This window comes from Sus scrofa, chromosome 12, assembly GCF_000003025.6.
Source record: "Sus scrofa isolate TJ Tabasco breed Duroc chromosome 12, Sscrofa11.1, whole genome shotgun sequence".
Classification (NCBI taxonomy): Eukaryota; Metazoa; Chordata; class Mammalia; order Artiodactyla; family Suidae; genus Sus; species Sus scrofa.
The window spans coordinates 56042596-56060848 of NC_010454.4; the positions used below are offsets into that span (position 1 = coordinate 56042596).

At 47.0% G+C, this 18253-nt stretch overlaps 1 protein-coding gene across 10 annotated transcripts in view; it reads left to right on the forward strand.

Moving 5' to 3' along the window:
* Nucleotides 2484-18253, forward strand: part of DNAH9 (dynein axonemal heavy chain 9) — a 321249-nt gene continuing 305479 nt past the window's right edge. For 3 of the 10 annotated variants that reach the window (XM_021067887.1, XM_021067885.1, XM_021067886.1), the window contains exons 1-4: nucleotides 2489-3269; nucleotides 12674-12870; nucleotides 15312-15470; nucleotides 16502-16632. In XM_021067887.1, coding sequence (XP_020923546.1) covers nucleotides 2853-3269; nucleotides 12674-12870; nucleotides 15312-15470; nucleotides 16502-16632 — 904 coding nt within the window. In that variant the 5' untranslated portion in view covers nucleotides 2489-2852. Of the gene's footprint in view, nucleotides 3270-7259; nucleotides 12120-12673; nucleotides 12871-15311; nucleotides 15471-16501; nucleotides 16633-18253 lie in introns of those variants that run through there. The other 7 variants (XR_002337369.1, XM_021067882.1, XM_021067884.1 and 4 more) reach the window with 5 other exon arrangements.

The window sequence follows — 18253 nt, forward strand, 5'->3', positions numbered from 1 at the left end:
CATTTATTTATCCACTCTATTGTTGATGAACATTGGTTTGTTTCCCATGATTTTGCTACTATGCATAATGCACCATACAATATTCTCATATGTACCTCCTGGATAGAGGAGGTCAGGTCACCTAGACTTTCCCTCCACACCTGTATCCAATACATCTGCCCAGGAGGGTCTGACATCTTGGTGTCCAAGACAGCTTGGGAGGAGCCTATTCTAACAATGCGCCTTCTTTGAATTATAACCTCATCACTATTTTCAAACATTTGATACAGCAAGGTTGACTTAGATTCAATATTCATTAGCAGCATCCGAAGAAATTTCAACATAACATTTGTCAAGGAAGAAAAGGAAAAGCTGTTATATTCTGTAAATACAGTATCAACTGATCACTTTTGAAAGATTGTAAAAGGCTTTCAACTCTGCATGACTTGCTTGTGTGAGCAAATTTCTTGGCTACATGACAATCCAGAATTTAAAGAGATCTTTAGTAGAAAGTATGGAACAGGAATGGTGCCTAGCCATTTCCAGCAAAAAAAAAAAAAAAAAAAAAAAAATATGATATACCAAATGCAATGCCCATGGAAGAATGTTCAATTTTCTAATTTTAAAAAAATGACAAGTATTTCATCTGAGTGATTACACAAATTCAATACCTTCATTAATGGATTTTGCAAGAGCACTCAGTGATTCTTGTTCCCTGGTATTCATTCACATCCTGGTGAATGAATACCTAGGCTGAACTTCTGTATCTAATGGGATTATTGCAGAAATGACCATGTGTGACCTCCAGGCTAGGTCATAAAAGACATTGGGACTTATCTTGCTCTCAGATCACCTGGTGAGGGAAAGGCAGACATGGTGATATGAAGACATTCGAGCACCCATCGGAGAGCCCCCTGTGGTAAGAAACTGAAGTCTCCTGCTAACAGCCAGCACTGAATTGCCAGCCATGTGAATGAGCCGTCTTGGAAGTGGTGCCTCCAGAGCCCCAGTCAAAGTTCAGATGATGTAGCCATTCATGACAACTTGTCTGAAACATCATGAGACATCCAAAGCCAGAACCACCCAGCCAAACTGCTCCCCTACTCCTGACCCACTATATATAAACTAGGTGAGATAATAAATATCTATCGCTATTTTAAACTGCTACCTACTGGGGTAATTTGTTACACAGCAGTAGGTAACTAATACATTTTAAACTTTTATTCTTACGCAATATAATTACACAATATAAATACAATGTCAGTGGTTTTCAGTAAGTCCCATATAGGTACCCTCAAATCTCTTTCTAAAATGGAGACAAAGGTATAGCGTGGTTGAAAAAAGCAAGAGGTGACACTGCCAGTGTTCAGGAGCTTCACTCTTAGATACCTTCAAGTCATCTCCACAGGCTCCTGTGTTTCTATTTGATTGTATATTGGGGCAAAGGGACAAAGAGAATGAAGGGCAAAATAGGTCACGGTCAGGTGGAAGAAACCTTATTTGATGGGTTTACAGGAACTTCATGGCCCTGAATTCACTCTACATACAAAACATGAGCAGGACTGACACATTTGAGGTCCCCAAGCATTAAAGTGATAATGATGTGTCCCCATATGTGAAATAAAAACTCTACAAAACTATGACATGCATAAGAACCTCCAACATTTTTCTTTTTCCCTCATGCTTTCTTTTGAAAGGTCAATGATCAAATCCATTTTAAAAAATGTTTTTAGTGCCTATGCATTGTCCCTTTACTCATAGTTGGTCTGCCTACTGTTTAATCCGGCAATGATGAAAACATTCTCTACAAACATAAAGATTCATCCTGTAAGGTGGACACTCTGCATCACAGCACCTCCTGTGCCCCAGTTATTATTAAATCAATCATTTACCTTCCAGTTACTAGCTTTTCCTAAGGGGATCTTACTAGCTGAGCTGCCTTTAATAAGTACTTATTCTGTTAATATTCCTTTGAAGCCCATTACAAATGTTCTCTTTACCCAGAAACTCTGCAGTCTCTGACTGATGACTGAAATCAGGGTGGGAGGGCAGAGGGGGAGCTGGTTTGAGACCTGCAGTAGCAAGTGACAAATGCTAATTTCTGAGGTCAGGAAAGGTGCTTCACATTATCCTTTTTTTTTTTCTTTTCTTTTTTTTCATTTTTGGGCAGCACCCTCGGCATACGGAGGTTCCCAGGCTAGGGGTCAAATCGGAGCTGCAGCTGCCACCCTACACCACAGCTCACTACAATGCCAGATCTTTAACCCACAGAGCAAGGCCAGAGATCGAATCTGCGTCCTCATGGACACTAGTCAGATTTGTTTCCGCTGAGCCACAACAGGAACTCCACATTATCCCTTTTTGAACACAAGATCCAGACATAGGTCAGGATAGGGAGGCTCTGAATATTCTATTTTTTAATTTTCATTAAAAATTTTTATTAGATAAAATTTAAAGAGCCTCCACATCCTACATGTTTAATGGTGCTTTGCTGGATTTAAGAACCGATTGCAGAGAACCGTAATACATTCGGTGTCTGGAGACCTCTAAAGAATTTCATCTGACCTCAGCCAGCAGGCTTCTTAACGACATTTATATCCTTGACCTCCACGCACCTCATCAATAAGCCACCGCCCTGGACAGTCACCCACAAGCACCTCCAACCCACGAGTTTAGCCACGAACTCAAGCCTCAGGTGGTTTCCTAGCAATAGCGACGCAACCCCGCCCCTTTCCCCTCGCCGCGGCTCTCCTACCTTATTGGACCGGAGGGGGCGGGAACGGAAGTCAAGTGGCCAATGGGAGGGGAGCAGAGGAGGTAGTCCAGGCCGCGTCTCCGTCGCCCGGGAAACTGCTGCAGCCAGTTCGCGCGCAATGCCGAGCGCCGAGGAGCGGGCCGAGCTGGCTGAGGAGAATGCGGACGGTGAGCCCGGCGCCGACCCGCGGCTGCGACTCCTGGGGGCCTACGTCGCCCGGAGCCTGCGGCCGGCTGCGGACGCCTGGGAGCGTTGCGCGGGCTCGGCCGAAGCGAGGCAGCTGCTGCACGACTTCCTGGGCTGCGGCGCCGCGGAGGGGCCGAGGCCGCTGCTGGTGGTCCGCACCGGGCCCGGGGGCCTGGCGGTGCGCCCGGGGCTGGACGCGGGACCCGAGGCCGGTCCATCTCGCGCTAAGGGCCTTTTTTTCCTGCGCACCAGGCCCGAGCCGCCGGGGCCCGACAGCCTCCGCGGAGCAGTGCTGTGCGGCGACCTGCCTGCCGCGCCGCTGGAGCACCTGGCCGCGTTCTTCTCAGAGGTGAGGGCGGGTCGAGAGCCCCGCGATGGCTGCAGCTGGGGAGTGGGAGAGGAAGAGGGGCGGGGCCGGGGGCGGGGCCAGAGGGAGGGGTGGGGCCATGGGGAGCGGAGGCTGGGGCTGAGTTGGAGGAGTTGCGGGTGAAATGGGGCGGGGGCGGAGTCGAGGTTGCAGAGGTGGAGCTGGCGGGAAGCGGACCCTAGGCTGACCTCTGGGAGGTGGGGGCGAGATGTGACGTGGGAGCTGGGGGAAATGTGAGCCGGGGCCGAGTGAGAGTCAGGACCTCTGGGGACTTGCCTCATTCCCGGTTTGGGTTCATGCCGAAGTCAAGAGGAGGCTAGAGTCTGAAGAGGGCCTGGGTCCTGACCCCTTTTTTTGAAGCGCTACCTCTGAATCCCCCCCCCCCGCCCGCCCCGTAAACTGGTACTGCAAAGACAGGGAGTGGTGGACCAGGGGGCATTTCCAGTGACTCGGCGAGGTGAAGGAGGTGAAAGGCTATAAACTATTTACTTCTGGAGAAGAGTTTAAAAAGAAGAGGTGGTTTGGTTTTGATTTTCATCTGTTTCATGAAGCAGAGGTCAGCTCTGTGCCCCCAGGTAAGAAGCTGGGACATCCAATTGGAAATGTCCAACAGGCGTTTGGAGGGCCTGCCTGGAGGGCAGAGAGGAAGATCTCCTGCAGTGTGGATTATGGAGTGCTTTGGTGGCACCATCGCAGAAGCCTCCAGAGTGCAGAGATGCTCGGGAAAGATGCCCGGGACATTTCCACCTTTCTGGACTGGGGGTAAACTTCCCTGGAAGTTGAATGTGCGTGCTTCTGAAAGCTTGATGCACTGCCTTTGTGCTGTTTCCTGTGATAGGTGCTGTGGGAAACACCAAAGAAATAAAGATCAGATCACATCCATGAAGTTCACCTCATATATATATAATATTTAAAACTAGTGTGACTGGGGTGGAGGTGGAGCTTACCCAAAGTTGACCCCAGTGCTAGAGCCAGGTACTGGAGGCTCCCTGCCCTGTGAGGTATTAGGCCTTTGATTGCTTCATTAGAAAGCGCTGGGGAGGGGAATTCCAAAGAAGGGTCTGGGTGGCAGCGGAGCCCTAAGGGTCTGAGGAAGCTAGGCTTCTTAGTAGACAGGGAAGTGTTTCAATATTTTAACAAGCAGGACGGCTTTACTGTGATGTGTTGTCTGAACATCATCCCTGCAGGAATCCAAGCTTGGATCAAATTCTCTCTTGAACAATGATGACAGAGAGAGGTGCTTCGGTTTACCAAAGGGGAAAGGGGGGTAGGGATAAATTAGTTTGGGATTAACATATACACATTGCTATATATAAAACAGATAACCAACAAGGACCTACTGGTATAGTACAGGAAACTATACCCAGTATCTTAAGATGACCTATGATGTAAAAGAATCTAAAAAAGAATATATATGTGTGTGTGTGTATATATATATATATATATATATATATGAATCACGTTGCTGTATACCTGAAACTAAGACAAAGTTGTAAATATTTCAACAAAAAAGTTTGAAAACTTTAAAAAAGAAAATAAGATAAACAAAATGCAAAATGGATGAATAGATTTTAATTTACAGGATAAAAAAGGCTTATTGATATGGGAAAAAAGGGAAGCAGTGTTTTGCGGTTCAGAGGATATACATATGCATGCCTTCCAAGAGCCTCCAGTGTTGAATGGGCTCTGAACCAGGAGAAGGATTAGGATAAACAGAGAGCAGGGTAACTTTTAAAGTCTGGAGAGCAGACTGAACCAAGGTTCAGAGACAGATGGAACATGTGGAGGATAGGGGGTCCATCCCAGAGGGATTATGACCAAGGAAATGTAGTCCATGGAGCAAAAGTAATTTTAAGCCTCTTTACACTCTTAAATGTTTTAAGACTTCTCATTGGTGCATTGAAGGAGACTGGAAACAAACTGAATGTTCAGCCATAGGGGCCTGGGTGAAGGAGTTAAGGCTCATCTACTATTAAAAGGAATGATTGATATGGTGCAGTCCTTAAGATAATTTTCTTCTTATTGTGGTTCCAAAAAAACAAACAAACTATAAAATTCACTCTGTCAACAGTTTCTAAGCATACATAGAGTACTGTCAACTACTGCCTGTTACTGCGTGGCAAGTCCCCAGAACTGCCCCCATTCTGCCTCACTGAAACTCTACACTCAACTGAACAACTCCCACCTTCCCCTCCCTCCACCCTGGAAACCACATTCTAGTTCTGTGTCTGTTACCTTGACCTTTCTAGGTACCTCAGGTGAGTGGAGTCAAGCAGTAGTTGTCTTCCAGTGACAGGTGTATTTCATTCAGCACAATGTCCTCAAAAAGGTTCATTCTCAAGATAGCATATGAGAGAATCTTCTTCCTTTTTAAGGCCGAATAACGTTTCATTGTATGTATATAAACCACATCTTTTTATCCCATTCATCCAGGTATGGACCTTTAAGTTTCTTTTATGTCTTAGCTATTGTGAGTAATGCTGCAATTTAAGATAATTTTTTTTAAGGTGCAGAATTGTATGTAGAGTACACTACCATTTCTGCTAAAAAGAGAAAGGAGGGAAGGGAGGGAGGAAGGACATTTATTAGCAGTAATCCCAACAGGCCCAAGGAACTGGGTGACTGAGGTACAGGGTAGGGAGAAGCCTTAACTTTCCACTGTAAAGCTTTTGTACTTTAAAATTTTGCACCACATTATCTATTTTAAAAATCAAAATAAAGTTATTTTTGAAATAGCTCCAGGCCTTTACTTGCATTTCTCAAAATCTCTAACAGCAATTCCCCGTGCACACAACCACTCCTCCTGTCCCATCTGCTTTTTACATGTCCTGAAGCTGATCCATTCCCCCTTCAGGCCCTTGCTCACCTCCCTCATCCACTTGAGTCCCTCCTCCCCTCCCAGCTGTCCTGCCCACTCTCATTTCCACCTGTGGATCAGCACCTGGCCCCAGAGCTGGCTCTTCACAACATCTCCCTGAAAAGCAGCACTCAAGCCAAAAATATCCCACCTGGCTGAAAGAAGACTTCCTTGTGTGTGTATGTGTCAGGATAGGGGGTGATGTTACACAGGTGAATGAAGCTATTTTAACTTTGGATTAACAAATACACACTACTATACATAAAACAGATATGTAACAAGGACCTACTGCATAGAACAGGGATCGCTACTCAATGCTCTGTAATAACCTACATGGGGAAAGAATCTGAAAAGGAATGGATATGCGTGTATGTATAACGAACTCGCTTTGCTCTACAGCTGAAACTAACACAACCTTGTAAGTCAAATATACTCTAATAAACTTTTAAAGATTTTCAAAAGAATTTTAAACTTTGTTTTTGTCCCATTACACTTGTACAAGGTAAACAAACGCATCCAGGAAGTGTTTCCAAGGAAGAAGCAACAGAATTTAGTAACCAGCCCTCCTGCTCCGTTTCTTTCTCCTCCCAGTCCCTTTATTCACTGCTGCCAAGTTCCTTTCCCTAGCGCTCTAGAACTTGGATGCCGTTTTTGAAGTTTGGGTTTGGGGTTTGAGAGCGTGGCACCCACCCTTTCCAGTCTCGGGTTGGACCACCAACTGGGTCCTTCCCTTGTCCAGTGCCGCTCTGCTCCTGCCAGTTGAAAGAAACCAGGTTCAGCAGAGCAGAAACTGTCCTTTGACCAGGGAACCTGCTCAAAGAGCAGCACATTCTCGCCAAGATCTAGAGTGTCGGGCACACAGCTCTAGGCTCGCGGGGGCGGGGGGGGGGGGGGCTGGAGGGGCGCGCGTGCGCAGAGCTTCTGTGTGGCGCGCAACGCCGCTGCGCGCCCGCCCGCAGCCATCTTGGGGCTGAGGTGTTCCGGCCGTGTTTTCGGCTTTGCTTCCTTGCGATTCTGCAGCCTCTGCCTTAGTTGAGCAAGTACAGCTCTGGACGGAGATGACGGGCTCGTTGAGGAGAGGGAAAGGGAGGCTGTAGGTTGGTTTCCGGTGAAGGGGCCAGGAGCCGGGGGATGAGGGTCTGCCAGAGCCGGGTTCCAGTCCAGCTCCCGCCAGGTTCCTCGGGGCGGTGTGAGCAGGCGCGCTCTCTTCCCCGGGCACCCAAGCCCCTCGCAGGCTTGTCCTGAAATTCCCAGTGATGGGTCAGGACCCCTGGGGCGGAGTGTGAGAGCGTGACGCCGCCCGCGAGGCCCGCCGGGGCCTGTCAGCGGGAAACGGAGGTGTGGGGACAGGGGCGTTCCCTGGGCAGCGAGCAGAGGCGAGGCAGGTGGGCTCGCTGAGGTGGGCTGGCGACCCCGAGAACCGTCTTCCCCGCGGTGCATTCAGGCTGCCTCGACGCGAGGAGGGCAGGGGCTGCGGTCGCGGCCGACTCCTTGGTGACGGAGTCCCTCCCTCGTGCTCGTCGCTGTCCCCGTGCTCTGGTCATGATGCCTCTGAGAAGACAGCTGTTACTCTGTGTCCTGCAACGTCTGATTCTGCCTTTGAAGGTCAAGCGCGGGAGGCAGAGCCTTGAAAATGGGCTCCCCGGTGTACGTCAGGCTCCAGGCAACATTCTATGAGGAACGTGAGGAGCCAGCAGGACTCAGGGGACAGAGCACAAAGACTAGAGCCAGAGGTTTGGGTCCCATATGGAGTGACGTTTGTGCTTCTCCGTTACGTGAGCTGTAGGTACCCCCTAAAGGACAGGGATTGTCTCCCCACTTAAAATCTTCCTCACTTCTCAGACCTGGGCTTGTGGTCACCTTGCTCTGACCCAAGCCGGTCTTGCCGTTTCTAGATGCGAGTCCAGACCATCCCGTTGGAAGGTCATGCCCTTAGACAAAGCCACCCTCTCCCCTCACTGCCGTGTCACCCACTGGTGGCACTCTCCTCTGTTCTCCATGACTGGGCTCCTGCTCACTGTGAGTCTCCCCAACATTGCTTCTGTCCTAATACGTGGCTGTTTCAACAGACGCAGAAATAATCCTTCCATTAACGTGGCCTCTGGGCTCCTTGAACCTTCCTCCTCCAGTGACCTTGTCCCTCTTCCTGTCTTAACCACCCCTTCCCATGCCATTTCCCAGGCCTTGCCTTAACCAAACCACCCTCTGACGATCCAGTTTCAGGCATCTCTTCGACACACTATTCCTATATTTCCAGCTTGCCTCCCACCCCCAAGATCCCTCAGTAACAAGCCAGTGACCCTGCTAGGACTAGGACGTGTAATGCCTTGATCTTGCCTTCCCACTGTCCCTCCCCCACACCCACATCCTTTCCCCCTCACCCAGCTCCAGGGCTCCATTATTGCCATCAGTCCTCTGTCTTGCTTTGTCAAACTTGTTTGGCATAACCATAGTCTGGTGAAATCCAACTCTCTGCCTACTGCATACCCGCCTTCATGAAGCTGCATGGGACTGAAGAAAGACAAGTTGGCTCCACATTCACGCCTGTGAACCTTTAACGGGCGTTTCATGCTTCCCAGTCGACATCCCTTCCTTCCTATTCGTTATCTCCTTGCTCTTTCTGGTCACTATTGCACACTATTTTCCCCTTCATATGTCCATAATCTTTTCTATTGGCTTCCCTCTCTGATGATTTGTTTCTTACTTGGTTTTTTAAAAAAATGGAAATAATTGAATCAAATTTCTGCAAATGCTCACTTACATCTACCCCAACTGCCAATATCTGTACTTGCATACTCTGCCATCCCTCCCATTGCTGTAGATGGACTGTATGCTGTCATCTGATGCCAACCCTACAAGTAAAACTGCCACTTTTGATCTGAATTTCATCCATTCTCATCTTGAGGTGGTCACTCCAGCAATTTTCTCCTCTCTCCTGCATTCTTATTTTTCCCTCCTTCACTAGATATATCCCGTCAAACAAAGTCCTCATTCCTTCCACCAGCCACAATCCATTTCTATGGTCTGGTCTAAAGCAGAATGTCTAGAACATGTGTCTATTCTTGTTGTTCCCCATTCCTTTTCCTCACTCATCCGGCTCTTGCCCCCACACACACATTGCATGGAAAAGAAATTAAAAGATTGTCCATGTCGCCAGTGACCTCCACTTGACTGAATTGCATGGCCCTTTATCAGTCTTTCTCCTGCTTGACCTGTGAGCAGCCATTGGCACAGCTCATGATGACCCTGTCCTGGAAGCACTTTCTTCACTTGGCTTCCAGGTCACCACTTTTTGGTGTCCTCCTGTCACCATGGCCATTTCTTCTGTTTCCACTCATGATACCCCTGCTTCTTGCCAACTTTCTCATGTTGGAAAGCCCTCGGGCTTGTTCCTTGAACATCTCTTCTCTGTATATACGCAGTTCTTGGGGGGGAGTTCATTCCCTTTCAGCTTTATGAACCGTCTGCCTCTGACATCTACCAGGTTTCTTATCTCCACCCTTTTCTTCTCTGAACCCCCAACTACCATATCCAGCTCCCTATTCAATGTCCCCATTTAGAAATCAAGAAGGTATATTCTAAAGTGTCCGAGAACTCATGCCCTGTCTTCTCGAAAGAACTTACTCCACCCTTATTCTTCCCCATGTCCCTTAATAGCAGCTTCATTCTTCCTGTTGCTCAAGTCCTAAACCTTAGGATCTCTCTGACTCCCTTACCCACAACCTCACCACTAATCCATTAAGAACTCATATTGGCTGAGCCATCAAAATTTGTATAGACTCAGACTGTTTCTTACTACCTCCTCTACTCCCCAGGTACCAAGCCACTCTCTTATGTATTAAAGCAATAACTTGCTCACTGATCTCTTTTCCCACTTTTGCCTGAACTTTTTCTGTATTCTCAATATAGCAACTGGAGCAATCCTACTAAAAAAGATGTCAGACCATGTCATTCCTTTGCTCAAAACCCTTTAATGGGGAGTTCCCTTGTGGTCTAGCAGCTAAGGGTCTGGCATTGTCATTGCTGTGGCTCGGGTCACTGCTGTAGCTTGGATTTAATCCCTGGTCTGAGAATTTACGTATGCTGTGGGCACAGCCAAAAAAAGATCCCCCCAAAAGCAGAACACCCTTCAGTGATTTCCGTTCCTCTGAGAGTAAAAAATCAAAATCCCACAAGTGGGGCTGCCTGTGATCTGACCCCTTTTACTCACCCCTGCTGTTCTTGCCTAGCCTGTCCACTTTTCTCTGACCTCCACTCCACACTGCTTCTTGATCACATTAGGCATGCTCTCATCCCAGGGCCTTTGCTCTGGCTCTTCCTTCTACCCACAGTATACTTCTCCCAAGGATCAGTGCAGCACTCTGCCTATCCCCTGCCCCCAGCCTTTATTCAAATGGTACCCTCTCAAGGAGGCTGCACCAATCTTCCCACTTATGATTACAACACCTCAGCCCACCTGCTTCATTTTTGTTGTTGTTTATTGACTGTGTCGTCCCTAGAATCTAAGCTTCATCTTCCCAGTACCGTGAACAGTGCTAGCATGTAGTAGATGCTCAATAAATATTCACTGAGACTATTCATTTCATAGAAAGTTCATATTTACCATTTTTCCTATTGCTCAAGGCCCTTTACCTAAACTCACCACTTTTTCTTCAGTGTACCTTTAGCTATTCTCTGAATCTCTATTGAGTGCTTCCCATAGGCCAGACCCAAAGGAGGACTGTGAGTGTATATGGATCAACTAAGATACAGTCCTGCTTTTTAAGTCCTAGAAAAATTCCTGTCATCCCCTCTGCCCTGTTAGCCTCCTGCCCTGGGTCCACGAGGTCCTTTCTTCACATGAATATGAGTAGAGCTCGACTTGTGACCTTTTATCTTTCTGCACTCCCTGTTCACCTGCAGTTGTAAGTTTGCAGTTCAGTGGTTGCTTCCAGACAGACCAGGCAAGGAGAATTCTCTTGGATTTCATGTGCTGGGTCCAGGCATTCTATTTCATTGTCACATGGACTTACTGGTTATATATAGAACCCAACCAACCATATGAGTCCTTATTCTCATTATTTACTTGGCAGCTCCTTATCACATTGCCTAATCATCTGTTTTTCTTTCGAGTATTCCCTTTCCATTAGTTGTAAGCAGCGGTTCCTAGTGAGTTGCATGAATTACACATTTTTAAGTTGCCAGTATTAGAAATCTCAATTTAAATCAGCTCAGACATTTCTAGAGCAGCTCGATTCAGGAGCTCAAATGATGTCAAAGGACCTGTTTTTTTTTTCCCTCCATCTATAAACTCTGTCTTCTCCATATTGACCCTATTCTGAGGCTTCAGATGGCCTCAGAAGAAGAGATGGCCACCATTGTTCCTGACTCAAAGAAAGAAAAAGCTTCTCTTTGAAAAGTCCAGACGAGAGATTTTGGCCTGGCTCTTACCGGTTCCGATTTGCTCATAAGTCCATTTCTGGACCTGGAGATGAGTCCAGGACCTGGGCTGAAGAAAAGAGGGACTATGTTGGGTAGCCAAAACCAGCTCACCCCTACACAAAGATTCAGGACCCTTAACTTGGTCTCTTCTTTAAAATGCCCTCACGTACCACCAGTGGACAGAGGGCCATGTTTACCTGCATGTGTCCTGTTTTGTGCCTCTTTGCCTGCCTTTGTGACAGTTTCGGTCACCTCTTGTTCATCCTGTTGATGAGGGAGGGATTTCTCCCCTATCCCGGGGTTGGCTGAACATACACACTGGACAGACGAGACTGCCAGCAGGTTATTAGCCCAGATACAGGCCAGAAGAGGAGGACTCTGTGCCAGGCAGGGCCACGTGGAGGTTGCGCTTGGGAACAGAATAAACCACCTGTGACTTTGGGAGGCAAGCTCCATAGTATGGAGAGAGTGTGGTACCCACTGATGCCTATAGCGGCCTGGAATTGGCTTGAATATTCCACTGGCTGGCAAGGAATTGAAGCCTGCAACTTGGGGTAAGCCACAGCTCTTCCTGGTCCCCTTGATAAGGGGGACTGTTTGACCAGGGGACCATAAATGCAGGAGCAGAGCAAGTAAGGCGACTTGTGAGTAGGCTATTCGAGGCCCTCCTGACTTTACCCGATGTCAAGATAGTACATAAGTTGGTTATTAATAATTAGGCCTTGGAGTTCCTGTCGTGGTGCAGTGGTTAATGAATCTGACTAGGAACCATGAGGTTGCAGGTTCGATCCCTGGCCTTGCTCGATGGGTTAAGTATCCGGTGTTGCCGTGAGCTGTGGTGTAGGTTGCAGACGCGGCTGGGATCCCTCGTTGCTATGGCTCTGGTGTAGGCCAGCGGCTGTAGCTCCAATTAGACCCCTAGCCTGGGAACCTCCATATGCTGTAGGAGTGGCCCTAGAAAAGGCAAAAAGACCAAAAAAAAAAAAAATTAGGCCTTACAGGAGAGGGACCTGCAAAAGGCTGTGTGTAACTCTCTCAACCTTTCTCAGAATAGTCTTTATTTAAGGTCTCGGAAGTTACCCAACTTTTCTGTGCACATCTGTTCCAGATTGTCATCCCCGTCTTGACCAACGAGAAGAATCACCTAGACTGGCCCCAGGTGGTATGTCTAGATGTCCAGCGACATGCCCACAGCCTCCAGGGTGACCTCCTGGTTCTCCTTGAGCAAGTGAAGGGGAAAACTTTGCTGCCTCTTCCAGTAGGCTCAGAAAAAATGGAACTTGTGGATTCTGAAAGTGAGACCATGTAAGTACCAGCAGCCTGGCCATATGGGCCTCTGAGATAGGGGAGAAGCTGGTTTATCGGAATGTTTTCTTTACGACTTTGCTGTTCCCGGCTCTGCTCGTCTCCTCGTTCTGCACACAAGCCCGCTGTCTGCTCTGTTTGCCAACATCCTCGCAGTGTATGTTTTGTGCTGATTACTACCCTTGCCCCAGTCCCTCTGCCTGAAGTCTTTTAAGGCTATCACAGCAACATGGCCTTTTTTCCCACTCAGAATTATTTCAGGGCTGAGAGCAGCTACACTGGATCAGTGTTGTGCTTATCAGGACAGTGTCTCATCATTGGCCACGACCCAGGTCCAGTCTGGGAGACAGCACGCCTCTTCCCAGCATTTACCCGGCACATAATGTCACAGTTCCAGCCCCTCCTCCCCTAGCAGCTGGAGACTTTTTTCAGGTCCTGGGGATTTTTTTTTTTTTTTAAATAGAAACAAATCTGGCTTTGTTGAGGCTTGAAGTCCTTGCCTCCTGTGCCTGGGTAGGTATTAAAGCCCCTTCTTCTCCTTGTAGGACTGATACCCACCCTCCCCTTCTACTTACCATTCCTGCAATGAGCAACCTTTGCTTCTGTCCTGCGGAAATTTTTTACTTTTCTTTCAAGCCAACCTGTGTATCTAAATAGTATTTTCTAATCACCGAATCATCTTTTATCCAGTGTTGTGGCAACAGGCCACCTTCCTACATAAGTTTGCTCTGCCCTGTTGCTGGGGGTTTCTGAATGTATTATGTCATCATTGTGTATTTAGGGCCCATGATTTGAGCTGAAGAATAAGTAATACATGGGACAGCAATGCACTTTACAATGAGTTTTGGCTGTTGGAAGTCATCTGCTACATATATAATTTGAAGCAATTTCCCAGTTAACTGGAAAACTTACTGCAGTTTAATAAAAGTACACAATTTTCAAAATAAATTCAAATTATTTTCCTGTTCCTTTTCTATTTTAACATAATAGCATTCAGTGTATGTATATGTAATCATTGCTGAGTTTTGTCTCTCTTTGCTCAAATTTGATAATTTCCCAAAAGGCTGGATCATATTTCAGGGAGGTGAATGTCTTCTCCCTTTAATACCATCCGTAATCACTTGTGCCATATCACTGCTCAGCAAATACGAATCTAATTAAATGAGCTGAAGGTGGGCTTCTGAGACGAAAATGCAAATGATAGATTCTCTTTCACCTGTGTCCTGGGTTCTTGGTGTGAACAATTGTCAGTTCAGACTTTGTGAAGAGGCAACCAAAAGGTATTTTTGATTTTTAGTCCCTTCCAAACATCGCTAGTTAGGTTACTTAATTTATTTAAAAAGTGTGTGAAGGAGAATGCTTGGGAATTCCATCCTTCACCAGAAAAGTGAGAACAAAGTGCAGTAATGTTGAGAGGTCTGAGGGCTTTCCTTGCGGAGGAGGAAGTAACCTGTTGTCTCTTGCTGTAGGGGTCAGTGCTTAGACCACAGGGATTGGGAGGGAGGCAGACGTGGTCCAAAGCTGAGACAGGCTCTCTCTCTCAGGAAGAGCTGATCTCCTGTGGAATGTTCTGCCTTGTCATGTAGGGAGCTGGCTGGCCTCGGTGGGACTCAAGCAAGGGTTGGGTGGTCATCGGGATGCTTTCTGTCCAGTGGACTCCTGCACTGACAGAACTGATAGGATCTGAAGTTCCTAACCCAGCCTTCATAACGCTGGTGAGCCCCCCTGAATCTTGAGTGACTGTTTGAATAACTGTGTACACATGCATGCACAGGCAGCTCGTCTGGGGAGTATCTGGACTTCACAGTGGCTACTCAAGGAGTATCTTTTTTTTTTTTTTTAATTTTTTTTTCTTTTTTTTTTTTATTTTCCCACTGTACAGCAAGGGGGTCAGGTTATCCTTACATGTATACATTACAATTACATTTTTTCCCCCACCCTTTCTTCTGTTGCAACATGAGTGTCTAGACATAGTTCTCAATGCTATTCAGCAGGATCTCAAGGAGTCTCTTACCCAACCAAAGTTAAGAATGCGTGGACTGGAGTTCCTGTCGTGGCGCAGTGGTTAACAAATCCGACTAGGAACCATGAGGTTGCGGGTTCAATCCCTGCCCTTGCTCAGTGGGTTAAGGATCCGGCATTGCCGTGAGCTGTGGCGTAGGTCGCAAATGTGGCTCGGATCCCGCGTTGCTGTGGCTCTGGCATAGGCCAGTGGCTACAGCTCCGATTAGACCCCTAGCCGGGGAACCTCCATATGCCGAGGAAGCGGCCCAAGAAATGGCAAAAAGACAAAACCAAAAAAAAAAAAAAAAATAAAGAATGCATGGACTACACGGAATTTCCCACCTATTTTTTTAAAGATTTGGGATTCTGTTTGGGAGGGGGGACAGCAGAGTTAAGCTGTTTCCAGTGTCCCAGGAGATGTGTTGTGTTTTTCACAGCCTGGATTCTGCAGATAAATCAGTCATCTACGCCATTGAGTCTGCAGTGATTCAGTGGAGCCACCAAATCCAGGTGGTGCTAAAGAGAGAATCTTCCCAGCCGCTCCATCAGGGGGAGAACCCCACCCCTAAGGTGGAGCTGGAGTTCTGGAGGAACAGGTAGGCACATGCTCACACCCTGGGGAGCGGGGTCTCATAGAGGCTAATGGCCCCGGGGGAGCAGCCACTGATCTGGTTGTCCCCCCCGACCCCCAGAGCAAACAGTCCAGAGTCATTTGAGTCAGTGTAGTTTTTCTGTGCCCCGGGAGAAGACACTTCCCCCAAGACTGAGTAGTCATGCCTCCTTTCCTGAGCTACAGCCAGTGTATCTTCTGACATTTCTTCAAGGCCCTTTGAACTGCATGTAAAATTAACTCCCTTTCCTACTTTCTTTTACTTGTCTACTTGGACAGTTAGTATGCACATATTTCTTGTAAGAATCTGGAGAAAGAGAGGGGTTTTGGCAGTTCACTGCCACACACCCTCACCTAGGTTCCAGGCAGTGCTCAGTAGGGCTGAAAGTCTGTCATCCACTGTGTCCCAGTCCCAATTTCCAGAAAGACCTAATTACTGCTCCTGCCCATTCCCCTCTTCCTCCCCATTTCCTTGCCCCTGTTTATCACTATGCTGATTAGTCTTTTACTCAAAAGGAGACAGACAGATGTTTGAGGCAGATGTCCCCATCCTTGCATGTCACGTGACCAGGCATGGCTGTAGGGCTCCAGCCCCATCTGCACCCCGTGGGGAGATGCCCCATCCTCTTGCCTGGTTCCTGACCATTCTGCTGACCTCCTGCGGTGCCTGTCTCCAGCAGCTTTGCTGTGACAACCACACCTCTCTCACCCCATCCCAAACCTTACTGCAAGAGCTAATGACCTCCAGATGCCAAGCTTTTGAGCCACCAGATGGTCACAGCAGTATTCCCTGCTGTTACCTCCTGGAGATGCCCCTTTGAACCTGTGTTCCAGACTGAGGCTTTTGCCCTCGCTGCTCTGGGAACAGATGCCCTGGCTCTTTGGGCTGGATTGTGGTCTCTGCAGAAGCACCCTGGGGCAGGCCTCCTCTCTCTGTCTGTCTGGGGGTGGGTCATCACGGTGTAACTTGGGTTTCCTGATGTTTACCTGCATTCACTCTTCTCCATGGTATTGCAGGTATGAGGATCTGGAATACATTTATAATCAACTGAGAGCAATAAAGGTGAGGGGCATGGCAGGGCTTCTGGACAAGCTTCAGAGCAGCTACTTCCCAGCTTTCCAAGCCATGTTCAGAGATGTTGTAGCAGGTGAGGACCCACAAGCATCTTTTAAATACATTTGACTCAAATTTCTCATTTAGTGCTGAATTATCTTCTCTTTCTGATTTTAACAGCTTCCAGTCCCTATAACCCTCCAGCCTGACACAGTCTAGCACAAAGGCAAGAATACCAAATCTAGAAGCAGGAAAGCATCTCCCCTGTACTCTGTATCTCCAGTGCTTTGTGACCTTGGCAAACTCACCTAACCTCTCTGAGCTTTAGTGTACTATGATTATAGTGTACACACTTCCTACCTGCTTCCCTGGGCTATTGTGGATGGTGTAGGTGAGTGTATCGCACTGTGCAGATGGGTTTTGTAATCTCTCACCTCTGGCATGCCGATCCTTCTATCCCTGGCTCCTTAAGAAGTCTCTTCCATTTCTAGCTCCATTCTGCTTTTTCTGTTCCTGCCCTTAGATGGGACTGCAATTTCCTGGCCATCTGAGCATCAGATGAGATCGGCCCTTGTCAAAACTGCTAATCCAGCAAAGTCTATAATTAGAAGTAGGTAAATTTTTTCAGGGCTCCCTCTCCCCTCATCAGTGCACTTTGCTTCTTTCCTTTCTCCTATTAAACCTTCTCCCAGCTCTTTGGTATTGTAGGTCAGAATGTGCTTTTAAAGGTATTTACAATTTCATGTAATTTAAACTAAATCCAAGCAACAGTTTTAAAACACTTTTCTCTATCAGATTTCTTTCTCTATCAGATTTTCATTTCCTTTATAAGTTGTATTTGCAGTGTAAAAGTTGCCAAGGTTATTTGCTCTGCTAAAGGGGAGTGTCTTGTGTCTGGAGCCCTGTATAAGAAAGAAGAGCTGGCTTAAGTAGCTAGTCTCTGAGGTCCTTCAGGGCCCAAAAATCTCATCCCAGGGGCTGCTCGGCCAGCTGGCTTGGAATTGGGTCCCTGCTGGGGCCCCCATTTATTGTTTCTCTGAGAGATTTTGTGTCTCAGGAAGCACCTGTTGTTCCCAATTTACACACCAATTCAAATAATACAGTGTCCCCAAAAACGCTATGTGTACCCCTGTTGGCGTGAGAGATGATTGTGGAGGTGTCAGCACAGGTCTGTCATAAAATGTGCTAAGGGATAACTTTTTTTTGGCAAGTGATCCAAGTTCTCCATTTATGGTAGTGGTTTAAAGCTTGCATTTTATATGGCTTTATTTAGGTTAAAATGAGAGTCATTTTGGAGACAAGTATGGAGTAGTACTGCAGGTTGTAGGTGGTCATGACAAATATGATAAGGAAGGTATTCAAAGGACTGAAATTTGAAGCTCTGAAATAAAACATGTAGTTAAAGTATATTTTTGATTTGGTTATTTAGAGCCCCAAATATACTTTTCACATTAATAGATTAATAGACTGCGGCCATTCACCTTGATTAATAGTTTTGAAAGATTTAGTTCCCCAGGTCAGCTTCTAAAAGTTCTTTGCAGTAGAGTATATGATAGCAATGAAAAGAAATAAGAAAAAAAAACGCCATTATAATAGTCCCAGACCAACATCACTGTAAAAATAGAAATCTTAGGAATATATATCTCTATCCTGATGATGAAAGGGAAGAAATTTTGATCAGAGTTGCTAGGTAGAGATTTGATCAGAAATTTTGG